This window comes from Sorex araneus, chromosome 7 (assembly GCF_027595985.1).
Source record: "Sorex araneus isolate mSorAra2 chromosome 7, mSorAra2.pri, whole genome shotgun sequence".
Taxonomy (NCBI): Eukaryota; Metazoa; Chordata; class Mammalia; order Eulipotyphla; family Soricidae; genus Sorex; species Sorex araneus.
Window position 1 is genome coordinate 19,837,414 of NC_073308.1, and position 21,237 is coordinate 19,858,650.

A 21,237-nucleotide genomic window follows, 5' to 3' on the forward strand; every position below is an offset into this window, starting at 1 on the left:
CTCGGTCTGAGTCTGCAGCTTTGAGACCTGCCCTTCGTCCCATGTGGTGACGACTGAACAGGCTGCATGTGACAGGGACGAGCAGATGACCGGGAGCAACCCCCACCCGCTCCGCACACCCAGAACCTGCCAGATACTACATGTCAAAGCCATGATGTCCTACAACACGTAGACAACGTCACCCAGGAAGAGACGGGCTTCCCATGGACGGGCTATGTGGCTGGGGGAGCCAGGCCACGCACTTACCTTCTTCTCAGAGCCGCTGCTGGACAGCTGGGCGGCCACGGCGTGGCCTACGTGTGCCGACAGCAGGGCGGCCCCATTGTTCTCGGACTGGACACACGCGGCCCGCATCTGCTGCCACCACGGGGACACGGACTGGGAGTCCCAGCCCTCATCGATGGCCACTGCAGAGAAGGAGACAGGCACAGAAGAAACAAGTGAGCACTGTGGGGCCGGGGCTTGGGGGCCACAGTGTTGGGCGCCAGGGCTATGCACGGGGTGGCAGACTGTGTGCCGTTGCTGTGTCCGGGATGGAACCCAGCAGACACAGTGCAGGCTCTCCCAGGCTTTGTCTGAACTCTCACGTTACACAGTTACACATAACCCCCCCACTAATGTAGCTGCATGTTTCTGAGTGAGCAGATGAATACACCTATCTGCTTTATTCAGACATGTATATTCAGAACATGTATATTCCACAGGTTCACCTCACTTCTGGAGAAATCCCTATTTGAATATTTTCATTATCACTGCAAACTACTACAAAAGGTTTTAACAGAACAGATTAATCATGCCCAAAGCAAGACACAGCTCGCCTCCTCCAAGGACCCCGCACTGCCACATCACATTGGCTTCGAAGATGACACTATGGGAACCCCCTCCTCTGATGCACACCCCAGTGGCACTGAAAGGTTCGTACTAATACGGACAAGGGTCTCGGCAATGGTGCATTTTGTAAATGGTGTCCCTGTGTGTGTGGAGAAACGAGCTTTCCTCTCCTTCCCGCAAACACGGAGCCAGTACAAGAGGGGCCAAGTGGGCAAGCGGCCAGACCGCCAGGCCATGCAGCCCAGGGAGCAGGACGGCGGGGCCTCACCTTTCATCTTGCTCAGGAGGGACAGCATCGTGTGGAGGCAGCACACAGACCGCGGCTTCTCCAAAATATCCTTCTCCTTCGAAAGCCAGACGCTCAGGAGCAGAGACTGGAATCAGAGGGAGAATCTGTTCAGCACAGATAACGCCCGAGAAGAGCAAACGCCTGTTGTTCTGCTGCGAGCGCAGGCGCACACCTGAGGCTGGTGCGTCCCCTCCCAGAACGTGGGGAGCCGCCTACGAGACTCTTGCTTGTCCTGCGGGCCAAGCAGTGCCCCAGCTCCAGCCTCTGCTCAGAGGAGCAGCACACAGGCTGCCTGGCTGCAGCAGCGGTTCCCAGACAGCTGTCGGCCGGTGAAGACCGACGGATGAGAGAGGGAAGAGGCAGCACCGGGAGCCGGCCCTCCCGTGGCAGCTGGGAACTGCTCTGTAGGACTCAAACTTGGAGGCCCCAGGACAGCACAGGGCTGAGGGCAAACCTGCTCAACCCAGGTTCGATTCCCTGCAGCGTATGCTCCCCCCCACCCTGGAGGCGCCCACACCCCGCCAGGTGCGGTCTGAGGATCCCAGCATGGCAGCATGTAACCTGCGGCCTGGCACCGCGCGGACAGCGCCCTGACTGAGAACTGCCGGCGGGGACCCCAGATGTCCTGGACACTGCCTGGGAGGCCACCAGGACACCCGAGTCCAAGCTGCCTTGTGGGGGTTCCAGGAGCTGCTCCGACTGTGCTGAGGGCCACCCGGGGGCCTCCTGCAAACCAAGCATATGCCCGGTGCGCTGAGAGAGCTTTCTGCTCCCAAATAATCAACAGTAAATACTAAGGAACAGCTATTGAGGGGGCAGAGTGATAACACTAAAGAGAGGGCGCTAGTCTTGCATGCAGCTAACCTGGTCCAAGCCCTAGAATCCCACATAGTCCCTCTGTGTGCCTGTGCTCAGCTACAGGCATCGGAACACAGAAACACTGGGAGTCAGAAAGCTAGAGAGGACAGACTTCTTGGGGAGTGTCTGTGTTTCTGTGTGTGTGTGTGTGCATCGGAACACAGAAACACTGGGAGTCAGAAAGCTAGAGAGGACAGACTTCTTGGGGAGTGTCTGTGTTTCTGTGTGTGTGTGTGTGTGTGTGTGTGTGTGTGTGTGTGTGTGTGTGTGTGCATCGGAACACAGAAACACTGGGAGTCAGAAAGCTAGAGAGGACAGACTTCTTGGGGAGTGTCTCTGTGTGTGTGTGTGTGTGTGTGTGTGTGTGTGTGTGTGTGTGTGTGTGTGTGTGTGTGTGTGTGTGTGTGTGTGTGTGTGTGTGTGTGTGTGTGTGTGTTGTGTGTTCCCAACAATGCCGGCCGCCTCGGGGGGACAGACTCTGGCACTGAGAAAGCTCACCAGCAACAGCTGCGGGCTGAGCCCCGCCGCCTCCAGGGCCCGGCACATGTCCTCCGTGGAGCTCTCTCCGTGCAAGCACTTCCAGAAGAAGAAACTGCCTGGTGAGACGAAACAGACCCTGCTCGCCACCTGCAGACACGCCCCCACACCGCCAGCCAGAGTCCCCGGAGAAGCGACGAGGCACGAGAGGAAAAGGCACAGCTCAGTCTGCTCAGCTGACCGGGCAGAGAGCAACCCCGTCTGATGCTGTCCCTCTCGCAGACCCAGTCAGGGCTGCTCGGATGGCACCTGGATCCAGAGCACCTCTGGCTGGCTGAAGAGACATACAGTGTGCGTGCGTGCGTGCGTGCGTGCGTGCGTGCGTGCGTGTGGTCAGTTTCCAGTGAAAAAGTAAAATAAACCCTGGAGATGCTTTGAGTCCTCCCAGTCTGCCCCTGGAAACGGAGGGTTCACAGGACGGGTCCCTCCGCCACCCACCTAAGGCCACGTACTCCTCTTCACTTATCTTCTTCACACTGACGGCATCTTTCTCATACTCCAAGTATTCCAGGAATGTTTTGACGGGCAACACACCATCCACGTGATCAGAAAACCGAACAGTGGCCCTGGTGTTCTCCTGCTTGTATTTCTCCAACAATGCCTGAAGCTTGAACAGTTCTTTCTCATCAAGCCTTAGTAACACTGCCAAGTCCTTAAAAAACAGGAGGAAAAGGTTCTGGATAAACCAAGTGTCTTTCTTTGAATCTGTCACCAGTGTGACCCCATCATCCAAACTGCAAGACCCTGAACCCGAGAAGACAATTTCTCCTTGAATCTTGAACTCAGGAGCAGTTTATCTGAAAAAAAAAAATAATAAACTAGTCCTGAAATGACATATGACTACAAGGGCTACTCTTAGAAAGTTCCTTCAAAGAATGATTATGAAAAAATTTAGGCACTGAAGAATGTATGATGGTCAAGGAGATCCTGCAGACAGATGCAATCCACCTGAACTTTACTGCATGAAATGACTTGACTGCTAAGGTAAAGAGAAAAATAAAAACTCCTAAAAACAGCTTTTTTTGTATTACACAATCATAGAATTACAGCGACTAGCTTATGGCTAGAGTATTTACAAAACATAATAAAATTTTATGTATAATCCCAAAGGTTAAAAATATGTTAGCTTATGCAGGCAGTTTCCATTATAAATGAAAAAAATCTCTTTTTTTTGGTGGGGGGGTCACAATTTTTTAATTCCTGATTTTCTATTATCCTATCAAAGAAAACTTTTAATCAATGTTTCCAAAAAAAGAGACTATTCTGTATAATATCATCAGTTGAGATTACTTACATTATCAGAAAATGGTGTGTCTGAATGAAAATCAAGGGAATTTAACTGATTAACAGACTCATAAAGATGGAGTAATTTCAGCTTATTGTCACAAAACTGTAGCAATCCTTCATCAACAGACTCAAGCTCTAAAAGAAAAAAAGAGAAATACATGAAATACCTAGGGAGACTCAAATAATGCCTTTTGAAAATTAAATTTAATATTACACGACTCCCTGCGGCTCCATCACATTTAACTGAGGGGTACTCGAACTATCACAGATTAAGACGGTAAAGACGATTCTCTCCTTGTGGCAAACTGTCTAAACTACTTCATGAAATGAGTTGTTCTACAAAATAGAACAACAAAGAGAGAAGGGAAAACACTGTAGTCTGACACTGAAATTCAGAAATAAATGACCTCGGGCTGGAGAGACAGCCCAAGGGTTAAGGCGTTTGCCTGGCACGCGTTCAATCCCGTCCTGAACCCCCAGCACCCCACAGACCACCACCCAGAGTGATCCCTGAGCACAGAGCCGGGAGTAAGCCCTGAGCTGGCTGTGGCTGTAACCAGCTGCTTCCAAACAAAGAGGCGGTCTGGAGGCAGAGTCCTTGGGGAGCAGGGTACATCTCGGTCGCCCCCGCGGTGGTCAGTGGTCTGCTCTGGGCAGCACGGGGGCGGGGTCACACAGTGCAAAGCCTTCGTCCAGCCCTGCAGAGAGACGGGAGGACACTCCCCCACGCTGCCCACAGTGCTCATGCTCAGGACGAGGAGCAGAGTGTAGTCCTCATGGGCTCGGGCAAGACGACCACCAGAAACTGTGCGACAAGAGACTGGGGCTGAATCCCACACTGCATCCTCCATCGGTCAGGTCGCCTGTCCTTTCTTTTGTCTGGGGGTGGGGCGGGGGACGGCCCACACTCAGTGATACTCGGGATATGGGTACTGCGGGCTGAACCTGGGCTCCTGCATGCAAAGTATGTGCTCAGCTGAAATCTCTCTCAGGAAAATCCCAATACATCCCTATATGACAAATAATTACATCTAACACAAATATTCCTCCTTTGAAAGGCAGACACTGTAAACCCTCACAAACTCTTACTGAGGATATAGTCATCTGAACACTATTCAGATAGTAAATTCTTACAGCCATCATAAAATAAAATGTCAGATATTCAATACCTGACATTTCTAGAAGTCTCATTTATGAGTACGTCTGGTTTACTTGCAGGCCAGAGCTAGATCATATTTATTTAATAAATTGTGATAGTGGGGCTGGAGTGATAGTACAGTGGGCAAGGCATTTGCCGTGCACATGGCTGACCCAGGTTCGATTCCCAGCATCCCATATGGTCCCCAGAGCACTGCCAGGAGTAACTCCTGAGTGCAAAGCCAGGAATAATCCCTGTGCATCCCCAGGTATGACCCAAAAAGAAAAAAAAAAAAATTGTGATAGTTTATTAAAGCCTTGAGAAATAGAATGATGCCATTTGTTTAGGTTGGTTTTGCTTTTGTTTTTGTTTTTTGCCATCCCCAGCAGTGCTCAGGGAATACTCGTGGCCCTATGCTCAGGAATCTCTCCTGGTGGGGTGCCGGACACCATATGGGGTGACCAGGTTGGCTGCATACAAGACAAGTGCCTTACCTGCTGTGTTATCACTCTTGTCCCAAGACAGAAATGCCTTTTAAAGTGCGCCTTGGTTTTTAAAGGACACATTCTAAATTTGGTTTATGTATGTACAGAAAAAAAAAGAACCTCAAATAGGATATTAAAATCTCAAAACAGAATACTATAATTTGCTTATTAAGCCAGCTTTAAGTTGGCTTGGTTAGAAATATAACTGTCAACATTACCAGGCTTCTATAATCGTTTCTAAAATTTGAAATCAGACCACAATCTCCAGTCCATACACATCCTGTTACCTTGATTTTTAAATGTGTCCATTAAAGTCTGAGTGATATTCCTTAGACAGGAAAACGGTAAACGGTCACTTGCCAAAATGCTTTCCAGAGCCTAGGAGAGAATATTCAGCCATTTGAAAGGTTGAAAGTAACGGTCAAGTTGTAAGTTTTCTATTTGTGCCTCCTTCCCCCCCACCCCCCCACCCCAAATTACAGAGGAATGCTCCGTATTTAAGCTGTTATACACACCAAAGAATTAAAGTGGCTCTGTAAATAACACTCGATCCATTTCAGGCCATGCAAAAGACAGTGGAATAAGTAAAAACCCAGACAGAGAATGAAACAACAGGGACACGACTGACAGAGAACTGTGTGCCCCAGGGAACCAGGAAGAGTCAAAACTGTCCCCGAGAAGGGTCTGAGTGCCTCTGCACAGACCGGACCAAAAAGCTGCCCCCTCACCGAAGTGGGGAAAGGTAAGAACACAGATAGGTCCTGAAGATGTTACCCCGAGTGCGGAACAACGAGGAAAAGCAGGAGAGGGAAGCGCTAGCTCCTGAGCCCCGGGCCCCTTAGGAATGGGGGCTGGGAGGACACCAGGGGCTTCCGCACCACCGGGTCAGTACACCTTCATTTACTGCTCCTCACTGGAACACGGGCTGGCACTGGCGTGTCTGATAAATGACTTCATTAAGAGAGGGAGAGAGGTCCCAAGGGACCCAGCCCTGGCAGCCAAAACCCTCCAGAACTCAACCACCGCCAAGCTCACGGCCACTCTCCGCACGCTCGGGCTGAGCCTCACCCGAGAGTGAATCTATTCCTGGACCGTGCAGACGCATCGTGGTTGAAACACTTCATAAGACACACCCTGCCCATACTCCAAGAGCACCTCACATCTGATGGGGTTCAAAGTAGGAGGCAAGCAAACTTAGAGGGAAATACTTTCCTTATAGACTTACAGAAGGGCTTAACGGCCCCCGGGTGAAATACAACAATCTTCACACTCTTTCTTCTAAGGATACTTTTTTGTAGCATTTTCAGCATTTTTTCTTAACAATACAAAATATATTGGGGGCTGGAGCGATAGCACAGCAGGCAGGGTGTTTGCCTTGCATGAGGCCAACCCGGGTTCAATTCCCATCATCCCATATGGTCCCCTGAGCATCGCCAGGAGTAATTCCTGAGTGCAGAGCCAAGAGTAACCCCTATGCATTGCCGGGTGTGACCCAAAGAGCCAAAAAAAAAAAAATATATATATTATTTGGGCAGGGGTTGAGGTTCGATCTGGAAACATTCAAAATAAAGTGGTGGGAAGGTATAATGATGGTGGGATTTGTATTTGAATATTAAATATAATCAGATAGTGTGAACTACTTTATAAAATATCACTGTATCACTGTCATCCTGTTGCTCATCGATTTGCTCAAGTGGGCACCAGTGACATCTCCATTGTGAGACTTGTTACTGTTTTTGGCATATCAAATATGCACAGGTAGCTTGCCAATTAAAAAAAATATATTGCCAACTGCAATGCCCAAAAGGAGGGGGGGAGAGAGAGAGAGAGAGAGAGAGAGAGAGAGAGAAGAAGAGCACCTGCCAAAGAGGCAGGCAGGGGTGGGGGTAGGGGATGGGAGGGAACCTGCAAACACTGATGATGGGAAATGTAGAGTGGTGGAGGGATGGGTGTTGGACTACTGTATGACTGAAGTCCAATCATGGCTTTATTATGCTCTAAAAAATTAGAAATATATATATATGTATGTATGTATGTATGTATGTATACATACCTCAGAGAGCCCGGCAAGCTATTGAGAGTATCCTGCCCACACGGCAGAGCCTGGCAAGCTACCTGTGGCGTATTCAATATGCAAAAACAGTAACAAGTCTCACAATGGAGATGTTGTTACTGGTGCCCGCTCAAGCAAAACTGATAAACAACGGGACAGTGCTACAGTGTTATATACACATATATAAATGCATATATATATAACCAGAGAGGGAGAGACAACGGGAACCTCCGCACGTTCACAAGAGCACCAAGGAAAACAGACAGGGAGACTCAAGTCAGTCATATTTGCAAGGAATCAGAAAAATGCTTTTCCTTTATTTTTGTTTTTGGCTTCTGGGCCACAACCAGCAGTGCTCGGGGCTTCCTCCTGGCTCTGCACTTGGAATTTCTCTGCAGGCTGAAGCTGTAGCACAGCAGCAAGGGCGCTTGCCAACACACAGCCAACACGGGGCTGATCTGTAGCCCCCATACACCTCCCGAGTGCTGCCAGGTGCACTGTCTGAGTGATGAGCAGGGAAGGACGCCTGGACACTGCCCAGCGTGACCCAAAAACACCAAATACTTTTCTTTGGAGGATGTGTGGTAACTATAAGCAATCAAAGTTCATTTGATATATACACTTACCTGTTTTTTGGTTGCAGGGTACTTAATATCAAGAATCAATTCCTTTATTTCTTTTTCAACCAAATCTAGAGAGAGAATTAAAATTTTTACTTTTTAACAAGTCAACTTGATTCTGAAAGAAATCGGCACAAATTTATGTGACCAGGGTCTCTGCATTCCCTGACACTGTTTCACTGTCACACATTTTATTTTATTTTATTTTAGCGGGGGGTGGGGTCACACCCAGCAGTGCTGGGGCTACTCCTGGCTCTGTGCTCAGGGGTGCTCCCAGTGGTGCTCAGTGGACCATGCAGGGCCGGGAGCGAAGTGGGTAGTGGTCATCTCTTTGGCCCTCATTGTGATCAATTTTAATCCTTCCTGGATAATTTTATTCTTCCAAGAAAAAATTCAATGAAAAGCACATGTACTTCCTCCCCTCATTCCAAAAGGGAGTCGTAATAGCTCAGAAATACACTAGATTATTCCATTTACAATACCCTAGCGACTTCTAAAACGGCATAACAGTACATTCTGTCATTTTCCTTAAGGGTACCAACCAAGATTGGGAGATTTTGCTTTCAGCAAGGCCGCAAGTTTCTTCACTAAGTGCATGTCCTTCGCGCGCTCACTCTTCTTATCACTAAAACAACAAACACAACAAATGCCCACAGGACGTGAAACAGTTTTGCTTCTAGTTCCAAAAAGCTCCAATTTTTTCCTTTCTACACTTCCTAGTTACTATTAAAGATCTCAGGCGAACAAGAAACGACTGAGGACAGGCGCAGCAGTTCCGAGGAACAAAGTAACGGAGACGCACATTCAGGGGGCGCGCTGGCCCACACGTCGGCCTTACCTCAGGGCTAAGTGGAAAGGGACGACCACCGTCTTTACACTCCCACACACCGGGTCCACCAGACAGATCTGGTGTGTCTGTGGCTGCCAACTCTGGCTGGTAACGTTATTTAAGCCCATTATTTTGTAGCCAGGATACAGAAGCCTAAAGAAGTAAAGGCATATGAGAGAGAGAAGAAATGCCAAAGAGTACATTTTTTTTTCTCTTTGGGTCATACCCGGCGATGCTCAGGGGCTACTCCTGACTCTGCACTCAGGAATTACTCCTGGAGGTGCTCGGGGGACCATATGGGATGCTGGGAATGGAACCCGTGTCAGCCACATGCAAGCAAACACCCTACCCACTGTGCTATCACTCTAGCCCAAAGGGTGCCTTTATCATAGCTTAGAAGCCCTAGACTATTATTCAGATCAGGAGCATTAACAAGGGAAATAAATACTGATACTAAAAACCCAAGTAAAGCAAGACTGTTGTTTGAGTTTGACTTCACCAGAAAATGTAACAAACTCCACTAGGTCTGCGTGTCATCACAACAAGGCACTTGCCTCCCAAGCATCATCCCCGGGACAGATCGAAGGGACGTTCACTTTGCCCCGGCAGACACCAGCAGAGGGATGGGGACAAATGGCATGACCGAAGTTAACTGTTATATGTTCTGTTTGCAGAGCCAGGTACCAGAATCCAGGCCGCACAGCTCAAGGTCTAGTGCTCGGCCACCCTGCATTTCCCCACCACCAGAGCCAGCGCCCACGAGGCAGCAGCACAACGGCCTCTGCAGGAAGTTCCTCACTGCTCAGTACTCGCTCCCCAGTCAGGCACACAGAGGAGAAGCAGGACGGAGCACAGCAGAAGCAGGACAGGGAGCACAACAGAAGCAGGATGGGGAGCACAGTAGAAGCAGGACGGGGAGAACAGAAGCAGGACGGGGAGCACAACAGAAGCAGGTCGGGGAGAGCAGAAGCAGGACGGGGAGCAAAGCAGAAGCAGGACGGGGAGCACAGCAGAAGCAGGACAGGGAGCACAGCAGAAGCAGGATGGGGAGCACAGCAGAAGCAGGACGGGGAGCACAGCAGAAGCAGGATGGGGAGCACAGCTGAAGCAGGACGGGGAGCACAGCAGAAGCAGGATGGGGAGCACAGCAGAATTGGACAAGGAGCACAGCAGAACTGGACGAGCACAAGACTCAGGTAACATGTGTCTGGTGGTGTGGCCCTGGCGCAGCGTCCCTTCCCTGCCCACCTGCTCTTGCTAGCAGTGGTGGTGCTGGCGTGTGGCTCACCTGCAGTGCTTCCCCACGTTGAAGGCCCCGACCCTGGGCCCCTGCTGCGTGTTCCACACTTCCAGAATCCCCCGCCGAGGGGCGTAGATGACAAGAAACTGGGCCACTCGGCTCGGGCCCTGGTTGTGTCCGAAGGGGGAGAGGTCAGCTCTGTCCGGCACCCTCTCGTGCAGGTCCTCCACGATCTGGATCCAACCCACCTGCGCATCGCGGTACCCTGGAGGCGGGAAGGTGTGGGCCAGTCAGGCCAGAGTCACCTTCTCAAAGACTCAGGGATATTTTCCCAAGGGGTGAGAAAAGCCATGGAAGTACTTGATCTCCTTCCTTGGACAGAAAACAATTTTAATAAATACTAAATCAATCACCTTCCTATCAGACCTAAATATTCTGTATTTGCCTCCAGTCACCGTATTCCTTTAAAGAATGAAAGACGTAACTTGAACATTCCAGGCTTCCCCATTTGGGACCCCTTCCCCGCTTTCAAAAACCGACAGCCCAGTCTGGGCAGGGGATGCAGCTCAGCTGATCGGGCACCAGCATCCTATGTGTGAAGCCCTAAGCTTGGTCCCCAGTACCCAGTTCATGGTTTCTCTTTCTTCTTTTAAAAAGCAAGTATAAATAAAGGATAAACAGTATCATCAGTCAGGAGCTGATTCGTGTAAAAGGCAAACTGATTTTTTTTCTTTAGCTCTGGAAAAAGTACCTTTCCACATGCGTATTGCAATCCCTCTGGATACATCTAATAAAATAACTCTGCCAAAATCATCTGTTACTGCTGCCAGTGTGTTACAGGGAGACAGACAGATACTTTCACCACGGCGCCTCGAATCAGGAAGCCCAAACCTAAGATTTAAAACAAAACAAGAAACTTAGATTCTAATCTAGAAATACATTTAACAGAATAATTAACTGTATAAAACAAAATAGGATGAAACTGTTTTAATATAATGAAATAATAGCCTTAATAAATTAGTAGGTTATTAATTAGTCATACCTGATATTTGTGGTAGATTTTTAAAAAAAACTTGGAGGACACACCCATCAGTGCCCAGGGGTTACTCCTGGCATTGCTGTGCCCAACAACAACAGTGCTGGCAACTAAACAAGAGAGCTAGCTGCATGCAAAGCAAATGCCCTCCTCACTGTGCTATCATGGGTCCGACATTTTAAAGCGTAGTTACTGTATTCTGAGTTCCCTGCTTACTGTGGAGCTGGGTCTAGTGCCTTACATACAAGCAGATACTTCACTCGACACCACACATTTTAAAGAGAAAAAGTCATGACTATGACCAAAGTAGTTTCCCAGCATTCCAGCTAACTACTCGGACAGACACTCGTGACAAAGCACACAACAAACACAAATGGAGCAGCTCTAAATGACAGAGAGACAGAACGCAAATAAGCAGTCAAGAACCACTGCACCACAGCCCTGGTGCTCCAGCAGGAAAAACAGTTTACATCAACGGCTTCCAGAGGTGCCGCTGACACAGCGAGACGGACGAACCAGCTCTGCACGGAACACCGGGGAATAACTCTGCTTCTCCAGCACTGAAGTGGGGGCGGCAGACACACTTGCCTTACAGCTAATGGGGTAGCTGGTTCCACCTTGGGCTTCTGCTTCTGGAAGGCTTCCTCTTCGTGCTTACTCTTCCAACCAAGCCAGCCACTGAAAAGCAAGAGAATTTGGAATAGAACGGGGACATCTGGAGCTGCAGAAGGCAGAGTCCTAAAGGTCAATGAAAACGATCCTCGATACAAATGAGACGTTTTCACCTGTTGTGTGATTACCTGGCAGCATTAAACAGAGCAGAGGTGAGTTTGCTTGCAACGGCGAGCGCCACGTGGGACAGCAGAGGCTGCGTGCTGCCCTGCAGGAGGAACATGGGAGAGGGGCTCAGCCACCGACAGACAGGGACAGGAAGGGTGCTCAGGCTCGTGACAGCGGGTTTAGTTCAAAAGGTTTTGAAAAGCTACAAAGTCGGGACCAGCAGGCAAGAAAAAAATCCGTTTCTCTCCGACCTCACAAGGAGAACATTATGGCGGACATTAGAGGCGCGACCGAGAGCTCCTGCTGCAGCCCTCAGAAGCGAACCCACCAGCAGTCCTTTCATCCTCCGATTTCCCTCTTCAAACTTCAATTCAATTGATAAAAAAAAATCATGGCAAGGCATTAAGGTGGCAATAATGCAGTTCTCTCTTTTTTCTTCTTGGTTTGGGGGCAACCCCCAAACTGGAGTTATCATTTCTACACAACTGGCCCTGCTTCCTCTTGAATATGATTTTATAAAAAGTAATAAGGTAGTACGAACAATTCAAGGTTGCTTTAAAAAAAAAAGTGAGAAATAAGAGCTGCCAAATTTGACATCTGACTTTCCCCTATGTCAGGAAGCGATTTTCACCAGTCGCAGCATCTCTCACTGGCAGCCTACTCGGTCCTTCCCATCCCTCACTCCCTCAGGTTCCGGGCTGCTGTGGCACCGACCAGCCTGGCTGGCACATGCTGATGTCCGCACGGAAAGAGAGTTGGACTGTCCAAGAACTCAGGGCAAGGGAAAACAAGTTTTCTCACACTGAATTTGGCACTGGTCAACCAATCTAAAGATGCTTAGGGGAAACTGAGTGGAGAACGATCTCAAACTTAGGAATGAGAACTCTGTCATCTCTCCTCCATACCCATCTGTGTACAGGCGGAGCAACAAAGGTGGTTCAAGCCCTGCCAGAGTGAGGACAGCCTTACCTCTAAGGCATAGAAGAAGCCTGTGAACGGATTGGAGCCGACGGTGATATACTGAGACATGGCGGGCAGGCTATTCTTGATGGCTGCGTTATAGCCACCGATGTTGGAAGCAGTCTTCATTTGATCAAAAGGGGTCAGAGTCATAATACCTAGTAAGAAAACAGCAACACGAAATCTGGACATCTTACATGACTTCCCCCTTTAAACTTCATGCTAACTACTCAGTCTAACCAGTCATTTGAAAAAATTCAAAATATCATAGACTATTCATTTGGCCATCAGTATGTCCTTTAACCTGCACCTTCTACACAAGTGAAAAACCAAGCATTTGGAAGGTTTCCTATTAAGTCCTGTTATAGTGTTCCATGTACAGAATCATCTACGCCCCCACCAAAAAGGCGCTCTTCACAAAAAACATACTCTGTTGTCCGGAAAGCAATGAAGTAACTTCTCCCTGAGCCTTTAAGAGCAGGAGCACACAGACTGATAGCCCTGCCCCGTGAGCAACAATGATGTGAAGTGGAGGATGCTGAGGCTGCCCAGAAGCCCTAAGTTCATGTGCAAAGGCCGCAGGGCAGTGTGCAGGGGAGAGAGGGCCAGAGAGGGGCCATTCCAGGCAATGTCAGGCCTGTGGGCTCACAGAAGGCCTGGGGCTTTGGTCAAGAAAGAAGAGCAAGATCTGGAGAGAGAGTACAGGGGCTGAAAGGCCTGCCTTGCCAGCCAGACTCCTATTCTATCCCCGGCACTGTGAGTGGAACCCCTCCCCAAGCACCACCAAGAGTGATCCCTGAGCACAGGGTCAGAAGTAAGCCCTGAGTCCAGAGTATGCCCGGACTAACACACACTCAAGTGTAGCCCCCAACAGACAAATGAATAAGGCTAAGGCTGAGGAGAGGATCAGGGCAGCAGAGAGGGGGTGGGAAGAGTTTGGAGATGGGAGAAGGAAACAGAAAGAGCATGAAACTTTTTCTTCCAGAGCTCGAGCAAGGCAGTCAAGCGACCCGGTCAGCTGACTCTGGCAGAGGAAGACACAGCTCCTGGGGGAGGCACAGCTGCGAAAGGCCGGCCGGGAACCAACGGAATCCAACAACCACTGCCAGAGTTGGGCGAAGCCAAACGGAGTCGTTTCCTTCGAGAAAAGCACACCCCATCATGAAGGCATGACTAGAGGAACAGACACGGCAAAATCTCCTGTGGGAAAAATCAGGTGCCTAAACTCTGGGATCCCAACAGGTCCTAAAGAAGGTAACAGGCTACAATGTGGACAGGTAAAATAACAAGAGAAGCTGCTCTTCCTCTTGCTGAGAGGCCAAGTTCATAGAAAGGGGGACTTCAGCACCTATTCCCCCAAATGGAAATAAAAACCCAGGTTTAATTCAGAAGATGGTGCAAAGAATAGTAACCTGGCGGGTGTTACTACATCATCATGGACAGCTACTAGCTGGTTTAGCCAGAGGTGGGGAGTCACTGGCTGCGTTAACCAGGAATTATGCCAAAGCAGGGGAACGGCAGGTAGAACTAACTTCTCCAGAGGTTTCTCTTGTGACTTCAAACCTCGGCCAGAGTGATTTTCCCAACAGGCTATGTGGTGATGAACTTGTGCTCCAAGTCCAGTGCTACACGATTCTTTTCCCTGGATTTGGCCTGGCTCTCGAGACCTCTCCTTGGCACGCACTGTGTCTTCCAGGGCATGAAGAAGTTTCCCTTCCTAGGCCTGCAGACATGTTGGCTGGAACATCTCCGTGGGGCCTGCTCTAGTGGCCCAGGGTACTTACTCCCTCGACCTGAGGTCAAGGCCACTGTCTCCCAGCTCCTCTCGGAGCCAGGGCCTTTTCTGCACTCACAACAACCGGGTCACTTGTCAGAGTAGCCACTGCAAGGTTCTCCAAGACTTTCGTCCAACCTGCCCCAGTTCCTGCCTGAAAACACTCAGTCCCGGTGTCTGTTTTCCCGACGCCTAATGACACGAGCCTTCAAAGGCTGGCTGCATAAACAATCTGCTCTTTATCTCCATCTTGCTGGTCTACAAGATCTCCTTCTTTAAAAGACTGATCTATATGACACTATGGATTAAACTTTTCTGCAGAAATACTGAGTCAAACCAGAAGTGACTTAAAACTATAAAATTATTAAAACTGTTATCATTTCTTGAAATACAACCCATAATGATTTATTAGTCAGAGCTAACTTTCAAATGTCACACAAAATGATTTTCTTTTCACAAAAGAACAAACATTTCTTTTTTTTTTTAATTTTGATTTTTGGATCACACCCAGCGAGGCTCTTATTTCTGGCTTTACACTTATGAATTCCTGCTGGCAGTGCTCGGGGGACCTACATGGAATACTGGGGATAGAACCCTGCATATAGGTTAGCTGCATGCAAGGCAACTTACCCTCTGAACTACCTCTCTGCCCAGAATGAACATTTATAATGAAGAAAATACTTCAGAGTATGAGAAATAAATTACATTCAAAAAAATTAATAAATAAAAGAAGTTGGACTCTCGTAATGCTTACCAATACTAGCATGGTCAATAATAGTATCGATATCTTGTAGACCCCATTTCTTATAAGCTAACGGTGGTGGTTGGATATTCTCATTGCCTGATGCTGCAGCTGGTAAAGAGAAAAATTAGATATTTTAAAGTTAACTGTCATAGATAAAGCTTTAACAAAACCTCATTTTAAACTATAACATAATTCATTACTTTAAACTTCAATGACTAATCATGAGGCAAGACAATGTACTACACAAGGCATAAAGTAACAAATATTCACCCCGAGACAATGCCCACACAGCACCAACAGGAAAGAGTTAAACTGCCTTCACAGGAGGTTTGGGAACACAGAAGCTGAGAAAGACTGTTAAGTCTAAACTGCTGCCATAAATCAAGATGAATTCAAACTACAGTTGGAGCCCCAGTAAGCAATTTCTTTTGTTTTTGTTTTTGGTTTTGCTTTTGGTCAAACCCAGAGATACTCAGAGCTTACTCCTGGCTCTGTATTCAGGAATTACTCCTGGTAGGAACCTGGGGAACAAATGGGATGTCGGGTATCAAACCTGGATTGACTGCATGCAAGGCAAACACCCTTCTTCCCACTGTATTATGGCTCCAGCGGCACCCCCACCACCCCAGTAAGCAATTTCTCCCCCTTGGGAGTGACATTTCCCGGAGCAGCTGCCCGTGGTTCACACAGTGATAAACTGAAGAGCAGATGGGCCATGCCTGGCAGGAGCACAGGCACGGCAAGCTCTCTGGGCCACGTGATGGAGGCCAGGCTGGACAGAATGCTGTTGGCAACAAGTGCACTGCCAGAGAGAAGGAACAGAACGCCACAACAACAGGAGAGGTGCCAAGAGGTACCACCCCTGCCACATTCACACACTCTGGCCCTTTTGACAGAAACTCCTCAGACCATGCATTAGAATCCTGCTGGATGCTGGTGACGTGCTATTGAGTGACAAAAAGTACTGGGAGACAGGAGAAACGCAGCCTCTGCGGGGGTTCGAGTTCAAAATGAAAGACAAAGGAAAAAGGATTTCCTTCTACTTGTGAAATGAAAGTCTCAACAATTTGTAGCAAAGTCACCAGGTTTTTTAGACCCTTTTTAGACCCTTCAAAATAAGAGGGCACTAAATGGCTTACTACTTCTTAGGAGACAAAATAGACTTTATGGTTTTGAAACAAAACAGAAATTCAAAAACAATAAAAATCTACCAATTGACAATACCAATTACAACATAATAATACCTACTGCTAGTTCATTTTGTTGCTAGAACTCTTATATACAGAAACTTACTAGCCTCTTTGGGTTTGTATTTTAATGGGAACTACTTTAAATGCTTCCAAGATGATGGAACTACAGTGGATTAAATTTAAACAATTTATTGGACTATGACAATAGGTATAAAAATTGAAAACAAACTCTAACTTGAGAAAAGCTTGTGACATTAAAAAACACCTAACTAAGACTTCAGAATTTTATCACTTCACCCTGACCAAATATGAGTGCAAAATTTTCTATTGCAGTTTAAGGCTGTTGTATTTTCCCCCTTAAAAGAAACTGTGTCCTATAAGTTTCCCTCTGGCTTCATGAATAACCATTGTGAATTAACCTACAATTTCAGGGGCATGTCTATTATTTGTTACTAGTTTGTCTCAGGAACACTATAGTCTCTTTACCCTATCCCAGGGAACAAAGGGAAGGCAGTGTGAGTACAGGTATTCTCACCAATTTTAAGGCCTTTCTTCCCCATCTTTAAACTTGGAATCTACAAATCAACGGTATGTCTTTTACTGGCAGAAGTCTCGCTTCTGAGTGGTACAGAAATCAGAAGTGAATCTCACAATCAATGACATCTTGAATTAGATGACCAACTATTGCATGTATCCTTTTCTGAAGAAAGTAAACTATGGGTTATGCAAGTGAGTCTTGATTCATGCTGTGAGCACAAACCTGGGCTCAGTGCGGGAGCATGTGCTTTGCATGCAAGAAGCTCAAGTTCGCTGCTAGCACGGTATTACTCCCTGAGCACCACCAAGTGACCTCCAGCACAAAACTGAGAGCAGCCCCCCTATGATCAAACCACCACCCTCTACCTCAGGCTGAAAACAAAACAATGATTCATCTCAAATCTGGAAAGAACGCAGCTGCCTGTATATACACATCATGTTCGGGGCTCGACCACTTCCCATCCAAAAGGGTTCCAAGATAATCCAAGGGAGCCAGTGTCAATTCTCAGCAGATCCTGACAACTTAGGGAAAAATCTCCCTGCACGTGGCACCATCATTACCCTCGGTGGGAAGAGTGGAGATGTACACAGTCACGAGATTCCAGTAGACTGGTCTGCCAGTTGCTGACCTAGCGGGAAATTCATTTCCCATCTAGATTTAACTAAATTCCACATGCCAATGCTGGTTTTCATACAATTACAAGTCTAAGCCCACAAAGGCATTCTCCCAAACCAGTGACTGGTCTGTTTTTCCTGCCGGCCACTCTCCAATCAGCTGGGAAGAGCAGATGTTTCTCTGGTGCCCATCTCAGCGATCTATCCATCAACACCTCCCAATGCTCCAGGCCTGGGCTTCCCCCTTCCATCATGGCTCGGAAGCGCTGCTTAACTGAGTTGCTTAACTCCAAGCTCCTGCTCTGCTCGGCAAGTTTTATTTATGTAGGCTACATCAAAGCAAACATAGTGAAGTGAGAAAAATTACCTTTTGCTACCTGATTCCGACAAGCACGAAGAGACTGAAAAAGGCTAAATCCATCAATAGTCACAATGGCAGCTGGGTATAAGATACTCAGCTCTTCATTCTATTTGGAGAAATAAGAAGACATACATTTCAATTTTTCAATGTTGCTATTTTTCTGATATCTGAATGTCATTTTAAATTAAAAATAACAAAGCTGGGCCTGAATACTGTCAATCACCCAACACACAAAACAATATGAGGCAGAAGACCTTTAAAAATAAAACGAAAAATTAATCTCACAATGCCTATTGGCTAAGGACTTAAAATTCTTTTCAAATATGAGCTTTTGCATATGTGAACAATGCCTTCAAGACAGCTGGTGAGATTAACAAAAAATGCTCAAGTCTTGGTGCTGTAGCGACAGCACAGTGGGTAGGGCGTTTGCCTTGCATGTGTCCAACCCGGGTTCAATTCCCAGCATCCCATATGGTCCCCTGAGCAACGCCGGGAGTAATTCCTGAGTGCAGGGCCAGGAGTAACCTCTGTGCATTGCCAGGTGTGACCCAAAAAGAAAAAAAAAAAAGTACAAGTCTCATAGAAATGAAATAAGTCATGTGCAAATGTAGGAAATAAAGTAGAAAGGAGAAACGAAAACTCATCTGAAATTCCACCCATGACCAAAAGCTTTCCTTACAAGTACTAAAACACTTGTGTGTGAGCAGGTTCACAGACACTATTCCTTTTTGTTTTTTGGAAACAGAAAGGTTTTGGAAGGTAGGAGGAAAGGGGAAGGAAACTCCCCGGCCAAGTGAGGAGGATTTACTACCGGACCAAGCCCAACAGACACTATCCGGTAGTCCAAGAACGCATCTGTGCCAGGTCTCCACTTCAGTTAGTGAATCTTCTTCACGGCTCCACAGTGTTGTGCTACGTGCATCCAGGTTTATTTCCCAGCTCTCGCTGGCTGGGCCTTACTGAAGTGACCCAGTGTGGCTACCTGCTCTGCTCCTGCTCTATACAATCCTCGTCCCACAAAGTCTGCAGTGCGAGACGCGGCAGCTCAGTCCCCAGACTCCCGGCCCGAGTTCCCCGAGGGCTCTGCTCGGAGGCTAGTATGAAACACGTAGGCTCCAAGCTCCTGCTCTGCTTGGCAGAGACCCCTCCCGGTGTCACCTCTCTTTGCACCGTGGGAAGGATGGCGGCCACCACCGAGAGCTCTGCATGGGCCGGGACTGGCTCCTCCCAGCGCTTCCCTGGCCCCATTTCGGACCATGTGTCCCCCCGACTCCCCTGCCAGCTAAAATGCACTGACTCAGCAACGCTGCTCCTGCGCTTCACAGAGCATGGCTCTATCGTGCTCCCCGGGAACTCAGTACCAGATGGTAAAAGGTGTTGGTCTAGTCTCTTCTGCTGGACTAAGTCCTTCTGAGCTCCAGCAGTGACAAAGCGTGCCATTTAAGTCCACAAAATATCCATACACAGATATCACTGCTGAGTTGAACAGTTCAGGGCCTGGGCACAGTACCCACCATGCACACACAGTGAGCCAGATAAAAGTCGGCTGTTTATGTGGCTCCAAATTAATGTTTAAGACAGAACTCTCATGCAGCACCTGGGATATTAAAGACCAGCACTTTCTTCTAGTCTTTGGCAGGGGATCTCCCGAGTGGTGCTAAGGGAACCCTGGGGCCGCTCCCAGGGATACCAAGCTGAACTGTGTGGACCCAATGGCCCCTGTGGGGCCCAGCAATGTGGTGCTGCTCAAGTCCAGTGGCTACCCCAGCAGTGCTCCGAGGGCCACACCACACCGGGAACAAACCCAGGACATCCCATGTGCCAGGCATGAGGCATGCCTTCGGCCTTTCGAAATCATCAGTGACCCCAGCACAATCAAACCCAAACTCAAACAGAGCAATGGCCAAGTCCTGCAGGGTGCCCCGAGTACCCCAGGGACTGAGGCCTGGGCCACACCACAGCCTCATGCCTCACACTGGACCACTGACCTTGTTCATCAAGAGTTACTGAGAGGCACTCCTTCGTACCACACACGAGGACCCCCAAAACAGAAAAAAGGTTGAGAGATAAGACAGCCGATAAAACAGGTCACTCAGATAATGGATTGCATGCAAGTGACCTCGGTGTGATCCCCAGCTCCACAAACGGTTCCCGGAGCACCACCGGGAGCCACAAGAAGCCAACAGCACTATCAGGTACTGCTGCCCCCATAAAAATAAATACAAGCTTCAATGAATGTGAAGCATCTCCCACAGCACAGCGGGTAGGGCATTTGCCTTGCACATGGCCAACCCGAGTTCGATTCCTCCGTCCCTCTCAGAGAGCCCGACAAGCTACCAAGAGTATCCCGCCTGCACAGCAGAGCCTGGCAAGCCACCCGTGGCGTATTCGATATGCCAAAAACAGTAACAAGTCGCACAATGGAGACGTTACTGGCGCCCGCTCGAGCAAATCTATGAACAACAGGACGACAGCGCTACAACAGTGCTACGACAGTCTGAGAAATGTGAAGCATACTGTAGTCAACACATTAAGAGTTATGTTACCAATGCTTTCTTTTCTTTTACTGTACAAATTATTTAATGATTTGGCCTTGTGACTACTCCAAAACTGAGAGTCATTTTGGCTTCTCACTGAAGTACTTTGGTATAAGACAAACCCCAACACTGCTTCCTTAAACAAGTACAAGCAGGACTGGGCCCTGCACTCAGCCCTGGACAGGGTGTGTTTCTGGAACATGGCAGCTGTGCAGCAGCCACAGTGACCTGGAAGCGTCTCAGCAATGAAGAGGGAAGCAGTGGCGGTGGGGCGGGCGGAGCTGTTACCTGCTCAGTGACGCCAGGGTGCCGCGGGATCTCGTAGGTCCTGCACTTGAGCTGCAGCACTGGGTCCTCGTTCAGCAGCTGTGCCAGCAGGAGCACACCGTTCTGCCAGGAAGTGGAGACAGCCACTGTGTCCTTGCCCAGCTCCCCGGCGTCCCCAGAAGGGTCCCCATATTCTCCCGTTTGGGGCATGCAGCGCCACTTCGCTGCAGAAGTTCCCCTCACCCATATCCCCGTTTTCACAAGTGCC

The 21,237-nt window shown here is 48.4% G+C and overlaps 1 protein-coding gene across 1 annotated transcript in view; it reads right to left on the reverse strand.

The window, feature by feature from the left end:
* Positions 1-21,237, reverse strand: part of RAB3GAP2 (RAB3 GTPase activating non-catalytic protein subunit 2) — a 60,625-nt gene that overhangs the window by 11,611 nt on the left and 27,777 nt on the right. Inside the window, exons 7-23 of the mRNA XM_055144311.1 lie at positions 20,991-21,092; positions 18,172-18,271; positions 15,472-15,570; positions 12,953-13,101; positions 12,004-12,083; positions 11,792-11,881; positions 10,919-11,058; positions 10,216-10,432; positions 8,937-9,080; positions 8,641-8,723; positions 8,105-8,169; positions 5,713-5,803; positions 3,810-3,937; positions 2,954-3,167; positions 2,477-2,574; positions 1,100-1,205; positions 247-407 (exon numbers count right to left, since the gene is read on the reverse strand). Of these exons, the coding sequence (XP_055000286.1) occupies positions 247-407; positions 1,100-1,205; positions 2,477-2,574; positions 2,954-3,167; positions 3,810-3,937; positions 5,713-5,803; positions 8,105-8,169; positions 8,641-8,723; positions 8,937-9,080; positions 10,216-10,432; positions 10,919-11,058; positions 11,792-11,881; positions 12,004-12,083; positions 12,953-13,101; positions 15,472-15,570; positions 18,172-18,271; positions 20,991-21,092 (2,067 nt within the window). The remainder of the gene's footprint in view (positions 1-246; positions 408-1,099; positions 1,206-2,476; positions 2,575-2,953; positions 3,168-3,809; positions 3,938-5,712; positions 5,804-8,104; positions 8,170-8,640; positions 8,724-8,936; positions 9,081-10,215; positions 10,433-10,918; positions 11,059-11,791; positions 11,882-12,003; positions 12,084-12,952; positions 13,102-15,471; positions 15,571-18,171; positions 18,272-20,990; positions 21,093-21,237) is intronic.